Source organism: Stenella coeruleoalba, assembly GCF_951394435.1.
Source record: "Stenella coeruleoalba genome assembly, chromosome: 1".
NCBI lineage: Eukaryota > Metazoa > Chordata > Mammalia > Artiodactyla > Delphinidae > Stenella > Stenella coeruleoalba.
The window spans coordinates 74,204,518-74,212,399 of NC_137169.1; the positions used below are offsets into that span (position 1 = coordinate 74,204,518).

At 45.6% G+C, this 7,882-nt stretch overlaps 1 protein-coding gene across 2 annotated transcripts in view; it reads right to left on the reverse strand.

Moving 5' to 3' along the window:
* The window catches only part of LPAR3 (lysophosphatidic acid receptor 3), a 73,060-nt gene extending 69,314 nt beyond the window's left edge, over positions 1-3,746 (reverse strand). The window contains exon 1 of one of the 2 annotated variants that reach the window (XM_079919416.1): positions 1,047-1,104. In XM_079919416.1, coding sequence (XP_079775542.1) covers positions 1,047-1,061 — 15 coding nt within the window. In that variant the 5' untranslated portion in view covers positions 1,062-1,104. Of the gene's footprint in view, positions 1-1,046; positions 1,105-3,593 lie in introns of those variants that run through there. The other variant, XM_079919415.1, reaches the window with a different exon arrangement.
* Positions 3,747-7,882: the final 4,136 nt, after the last annotated feature.

The window sequence follows — 7,882 nt, forward strand, 5'->3', positions numbered from 1 at the left end:
GGCAATGAAGTTCAAGGAAGTAGGCAGACAGGACCAGAGGCTAGGGGTCAGGGGCCGCAGAGGCCAGGCCAGGAGATGAAGAGGAATAAGGATGATTGACATCAGTCTGGGAAAGAGGGGGCGGGGACAATCCAGGAAGTCAGACCTTCCCCTCACTGGGCACTACTCTCCTGGCTCACGAGGCAGGTCAGGCAGAGAGCAAGACACACCTCTCAGATTGAATTAAATAATTAGCTTAATTGTTTGTGTGGGGGGGTGGGGGGATGCCTTGAGTCAGTTTAGTGCTTTGCAGAGTGAACCTCAGAGACTTAAGTTAGCAAGAAGGCACAGGAGTGTGAGGACGGCACAGGGCACCCCAATTCAACGTCTGATGATCTCCAGTACCACTCTCCTCTGTCTCATTGGCTGATTAGTTAACCCTATGTTTCTGTCCACTAAGAACTGAGATGAGCAGACAGTACAGGTAATTCTAAGAGGGAATTAAAACTTCTTTGGACCTTTTGCCCTGTGCCTTCGATCACACAACGTCAGGTAATCTCAGCCCTGAAATTTCTCTTCCTTTCATATTTCCCACAGAGCAGTTTCTCAACCTTTGGCAGGATTTCCTCCTTAAAATCTCATATGCTATCAGAAGGCAGGAAAGAGGGGTGTGGAGAGACGGCAGCAATGACCACTTAGCATGTCCAACACCCACATGGAGATCCTCCCGCCCCCTACAGCCTGCCTGGGGTGTCCCACATCTGGAGGCCCTGTCTCTTTATCCAACATTTATGTGGCCCTCACCAGGTGCAAAGCCCTTTCACATGCCTGACTTAATGGGACCCAACACAACCCATGCAGGTAGCTAGAAAAGGAATTATTATCCCCATCGTGTGAATGAGAAAACTGATTCAGAGATGATAAGTGATTTATTCAAGGTCACAAGAGCTCACAGGAGTGGTGCTGGGGTTAGAACCCAGACCCCTGTACTCCAAATTGCCTCTCTAACCCAGCACTGTGAAAGCACAAACTCTCAGGGCTTCTGCAGACAGCTCTAAACCCCTCACCTCCATCTCTCCCATCCGCGGTAGAACTAAGTTCCAGGGGTCTCCTCCACATAAACACAGAATCCAGGATGAGGGACAAAGGATCAGCAAGGCCAGACAGGAGACAGCTCAGTACCTGCAGGAGAAATGATGGAGGGAAGAGCAAAAGGACCATGGCAAGGGAGGAGGAAAGCAAGTAAGGAAAGCGAGCAGAACATCTCTAAATCACCAAGGACTTGGGAATCTACCTTTGCACTCTCACCACTGCAATGTACATTTGCACCATGTTTATAGAAATGTCAATACTTTATCTAGGAGGAAAAGAGGGCAACCAACATATAAGGAATACTTCCTGTATATCAGAGACCCTGCTAAGTGCTTTCTCTTTTCATCTTGGGAGGTGGATATAATCTTCATTTTTACAGACAAGGAAATTAAGGCTTAGAGGTGAAGCAAAGTATACAAGGTTACGAAGCCTGACCTGGAACAAAACCTGGTCTCTCTGCAAAGCCCTGCTCTTCTCTTTATACCACATTAATAATACCTTAGGCCTGGGCTCTGCCATTTAGAACCTTGCAATCAGACTTAACCACTCTGCTGGTTATAATCACAGGCTACAGAGCATTTTGAACGAATGTACAGTCCAAGGAGAATGGTTAATGGGTAATTCGAGTTATAGTAATTCCCATTCAAGTTACAGTGATTCCCCCTGCCACGGCCCAAAGAAATAAGACGCTGGGGGCTTAGGTTATGGTGGATTTCTGCTCCAAGATGAAAAACTTGGGGGAGAGGCAGCCAGCCTTGGGCATGTGTACACCACTTTGAGAATGTGTACCTTGACTGCTGCCGGGCTACAATGCTGTGTGTGCAGTGGTTCCTCTGTGCCTGTGTATTTTGGAAAAATGAGAGAGAATCAGCATGTAGATTTTCAAGTAGGCTCTGATGGACATACATGAAAATAATCCCATATTGGAATGTTTTCATTTCAGTCTTCATTCAGAGAAAACATATGCAGATCTGTTCTATCAAACATCTTGTAAAACAGCCAGATACCTAAAATAGATCTCATCTAACAATATAAAGAGGCTGGTAACTACTATTTATGCATTTGTCAGATTTAGAAAAGAAATGTGTTATTTCTCGTTTAATCGAAGCTACAAAGTTTTGAACTCTAAAGACAAAAGAAAACCTGAAAATGTGCCAAAATAATCTATTGTCCTAGTTACCTGGTAGTAACAATCAATATAAGTTACATCCAGATGATTGGATGTCCAGTCCCTACATGATACAGTCATACAGTCTCATGGCACAAGAAACAAGTCCAGAAGCTTATCTCAAGTACATAAACCCCACTGGTAGGGTTTGCTTGCTGGTCTTTTTAGAATGGCCCAGTTTGTTTAGACTAGCATGGTGTTAATAGAGCCAAGGTTGTGTGTTTTTAACTGTATCACTTCTGTTCAAAAAAGAGGAAAACTCTATTCCCAGGACTCAGACCACACAAAGTTGGATGCAATTCCTCACTGTAAGCTGGGCTAGCAACCACTGATAGGTAGTTCACTGGAAAACCCAACAACTCTCCTTAGCAACACAAAAGTTCATGCATTAATGACATGCTGTGCAGTGCATGAAATAATAAGCGACTTGTAAAGAGATCACCTGTTTGGCATTTACTTTATTCTCCGACTTACAAAAAGCAAGTAGGAACCTTGAGAAGCTAAGAGGCCCTTAACTTCTAAAGTAACGTTCCAAGGCCAGGTAATACTCAGGGCAGCAAAGAAGTGAGGAGGGAGAAGTGTATGACAATGACAGTAACGAAGCACCAGGAACACACTTCGTGGAAAATACTCAGTTTAAAAATGCTTTTGAGGGCAGTTTAAATGATGACCTTAATAAGACTAAATTGTTTCCAATACTCACAGTCACTCCTCCAACTACTTGCTTGAGAAATTTCTAAGCCATTTTAGGTAGTCGCAACTTGTTGAAGGAAAGCAATAAAGTAACGCTGCTACAGAACAAAGCACTTTTGTCTGCCGGTAGTGAGACGGGGACCGCGGGGACCGTCACTTACTCTCAAAGCACAACCCCCAACAGTGTCACTAGTTAGTTCGTAATAACCATTTCCCGAATCTCTGGATGCCTTGCTTGGTTCGAGCTGTTCCCTAACACACCACAGGCTAGGGAGTAACTGAAGGCTGGAAAATGTTATATCCCTAGGCTCCACGAGAGAACCTCAGTTCACCATCGACGGCTGTAAAACCGAGTTTGGAAAAGAAGCACCTGTGCAAAAGCAGAGCGGAGCCTGCGCCCCGCTCTGCGCTCCTCTGCGCCCAGCCCACCAGCCCACAGCTGGGGCGGGCGCTACGCGGATTCTGCATCCCGACTGCTTCTCCCTCCTAAAATAAAAAAGAATTTTAAAAGAAGGCGGAAAGGGCAAGATGCGCCACACACCGCCCAAAGAAGGCTGTCCCAGGTACTCGGAATGGGTCTGGGGCCCGGGCTGGACGCCAGGCAACCCCGAAAAGCCTCCCCATGCGCCCCGGCCGGCCGCCGCTCCGGGAACCCACTCACCGCTCACGCTCGCCCGCGCCGCGGAGCCCGGGAGCGTAGACCCCTGCTGCTGCCGCATGCCCTCGGGGCCGAGCGCGACAGGGAGACCGGGGGCCGGGCGCGAGCAGCCGAGGGCGACGCGACAAGCGGGCAGGCGGCGGCGCGCCTCCTCTCCAGCGGACGCTGGGACCCGCCCGGAACCCGAGGAAAGTTTGGCAGACCGAGGGGTGGCGCCAAGGGGGCGGAGGGGCCGAGTCCCGCCCTGCCCCTCCCCGCCCTGCCCGACCTTTCCCACGGGAGAGCGCCCCCCACTGGCGAGGCACGGATCGGCGCTCGGGGGCTCTTCTGCTGATGCCCTTCTGCCCGGGACTGGTCCCCAGGAGTGTGGCCGGCCTCCAAGGGGAGATGGCGCCCACTCAAGGACCGCTAGCACCCACAGTCCCTACAGGGCCGTACCTCGGAGCCCCGTATTAAATCACTGTCCTCCTGTCCCTCTCCTCACACTGAGGGGAGAGATTTGTTTGAAGTGGCTTCAGGGAAGTACAGCCCACGTGTGAGGCAAGCTCACCGCCAGGCTGACCGCTTGCTCTAAAACTCCAGCTCCAAAGCTATCTGAGGGAGCAGGCAGCCCCCAGAGGCCACAGGTGTTCACAGACATTTGGCTTGGGACCCTTCCTGGGCACCTTTTTATTGAAACAGGAAACAAAAGATATTTTAAGTTCTTGTAAGAGAAATCTGGGCCTCTTGGGGTCAATACTCTTGGATACTTTGTTTTTCAAAGCTGAAATATAAAGCCTCCACTGACCTGCATTTGGTAAAGAAGAAAGGTGCAAAGTAAAACAATGTTTGTCGTGAACACTTTGTTCTCTCTGAGCTCTGCAAAGCAAAAAGAGGGCACAGGTGTGCAGAGAGTTGGGTTCTCCCGGTGACCTCAGGAGGGAAATATTGTGAGTCCTTCCTCCTCATTCTTTAAAACCTTGGGAAAAACTGAGAGCATATGCGGGAGATGTCTTCCTGTAGCCCTTTGCCATTCATTCGTTCTTTCATTCATCATTCAATATTGACATTAGGTCTTTCTGTATGCCAACTAGGAACCATATCCCAGGAAACAATCTGGACCTGCCTTTTACCATCAAAGAAATTCCACTCTCTCTGAAAATAATGTTTTTATAATGCTTTATTCCTTGTGCAGTGGATCTCATCCCATAGGCCATGACGGCGTGGTGTGCCTCAAACCTTCACAGGGAGGCTATATTTTGATCAACATGTGCCCAAATTATTGTTGCTTCACCTGGGTGTGCAGAAAATGACTCTGTTGTCTTACAGGTGAACTGCATAGAGAGAGATGCAACTTACAATGTTAATGCTAAAGAACGATCATGTTTACCCGCACAAGCAAAATTCTTGCAGATGATATATATGAGAATGAGGCCAGGGGAGTGAACAGCTCAACTCAAATAGCACAGTGCTGAAGGGCAATGTAGTGAACACAAAAATTCTCAACCACCAGCACATAGCAAATGCTTGACTCAACAGATATGTAGTATATTGAGTGAGTAACTTGTTGTAGGCTGGACTGGGAACTGTAAGTACCACTTAGAGCCTACTTTTTGCTGGGAAATTTGTTCCAAGTTCCAAACAACTTATTAGCAAAGGCACTTTGGCAACACATTATGTTGTAACTTGAGAACTTCCTGAACTGGATTCTGTAGAGCCAGATGTAATTACCTTTAATGTATGAATCCTTAAAAAGGAAGAAAGGATAAGGAAACATGGTGAGCTGTGTTGCAAAAGGAAGAAGACATTCTAACTAGATGGTTTTCAACAAATGTGGCTCAGATCTTAGTAGAAGACAAGGAAGTGATGTAGGAAAGAGATGCAGAGGGGAGGGGGCAGAGAGAACATCCAATTTATTGGCCTACAGGCAGGAACAGGAAAAAGAAGACAAGAGGCAAAGTAAAGAGAAAGATGTGGCCCCCAATTCTGGTTTTTAGGAAGAAACTCAGGGATTATCCACCAGAACTTTCTTTAAGTCCTCATAGGGTCTACAGTGTCTCACTTCTCTACCAAATATTTTTTTTAAATCGGTAAAACCAAATTAAAATTAACATCAAAAAATGGTGAACACAAAGCCTGAGGGTATACTTTGCCTTAAAGAGCACTGGCTGGAAAATCATTCAAAACTTTTTCAACAAACATTTGCTGATCAGCTTCCTGTATACAAAGTGTTGTATTTTGTGTTCCTGGAGATGTGAAGATTTATAACATTGTTTCTATAAGCGGAAGGGGGGCTGGAATTCTACAGTGCTTGATAGAAAGGAATAGCGATGGCTGAAGGAACAATTATGGCCTTGGAGAACTTGTGTCAGCCAGCATTTCCTTGGCAGGGAATAAATGCTGCAAAATAAATAAATAAGCAAATAAAACTAAAAACAGGCCAGCCACCTGCCACAGTGAGAAGCAATGTGGGACAGAGGCACAACTTCTCCCTCTCAGGATTTATGAAAAGAGGTTCATATTCTTCTGCCCCCAACTCAGCTGGGACCTCCAAGTGTAAGGGCAGGAGCTCACAGATTTGTTCTTATCTTTGGGAAGTATATGAACTGAATCACTGTTCAGTTTTGCTCATCTGTACTAATTAGCAATGAGGATGCTTACAGCAGGTGAATGGTATGAGGAAGTGGAATGGCAGCTGTAAAGTGAGATGTGACTGGTACTCGAAATAACAGTTAGCTAGAAGGTTCTGAGGAAAGCCTGAGCAAAAGGTTAACTCTAAAGAAACCAAAGGAAAAGAGAGATGGCACAAGCAAGGTGATGGCCATGTAGAGTATCTCTCAACTGCATGTAACTTCAAGTGGAAAGCCATATTGATAATCCCAGTAATAGTCCCCAAATACCAAAATTCAACATCAACTTCGACTTCATTTAAATTGAGCAAACCATCTCATATGACATGTGTGAATCATTCAAAAATACTTCTTAAATATTCATCCCATCATTACTTAATTCTGCGTAGTTTTATGTTTGCAAAAAGAGTGACCAATTTTGAAAATAAAAGTCATGATGGGGATATTGCTTTAGCAGATATGAAAATACATTATAAAACCATAACTAGGATGTCCCGGGACCCAGATTTGTGATTTGCAAAAGATGGCTGCTCTTGAGCTCCAAAGGGCTAAATGCTGAAAGAAGCTGAACATAAACTATTTTTTCCCATAACCAATCAACTAAAAGAAAGCAGATGAAGAATCAGACCACCCTCCCTGGAGACTAGATAAGGTTCTCCCTTACTGGAGAGGAGAACTGAGCTGGAGAAGAAGCAACACTGATAGCCTTGAGCATGAAGTAGCTGACTCCTCACCATTCCTCAAGCTAAATTATCAGAGAAACGTAGATCCTTCCCTTAAGTTATGAACCCAGGAATAGTGTGGTAGAGTGTATTATTTAAAAACATAAGCTACCCCTCTCTGGGGAAGAATTATACTTCTCTGCTTATCCATTTGATTTCTTTGGTCAATAAAGTGTGAGCTGGACTACTAGCCAGAACAAAGTTCCTCCTTTTCTCTCTTCCTCTATGCTGATATCAGCAATGTCCCAGACAGAGACAGTTCCATCATCCAGTTACCTGATCCAGGAGTAAAGAGGGCATGGACCAGCAGTACCATGCCTGACGCAGGAATGACATACAAGTGAGAAATAAACCTTTGTCCTTTTAAGCCACTGAGATTTGGGGAGCATTTGTCACCACATCATAATCTAACTTATCCTCATTAATACACGTAGAGATATACTGTGCCCTGCTGTCCATCTGAGACTTGGGTAGGAAACTTTCTTGTGTGTGTGCTCCATGCTATGGTGATAAGGGAACAGCAATATTGAAGTGGTGACACGGCATAGTTAGACGTAGGAGGAACTGAAACCACTGTCTAAGTTTTCTGTGGGCCCCAGACTGAGGCAGAAAAATACTGAAGTCAGTTCTGTATGGAAAAGTACCTAAAGGGACATATACTGGCAGTGGGTGCACCAGGGATAGAGGCAGAATCCAAAGACTCACCTCTTAAAAGAATGTATACTATGTGTTCATTACCCACCCATTCAACCCCAACACCTGAATACTAATAAGTCCGTTCAGGTCTCAGATGTCACAACAGGGAGAAAATGCGAGGAGCAGAAGCCTAAGTATAAACTTCAAATGACCAAGACTGCTGAATTTGCCTGTCAGTGATAGAAATAGGAGGTTCAAGATAGAATTTAAATCCACTTTTAGAAAAATAGTTATATGTTTGCCTGCCTCAGTTTGCAGCCTGAGA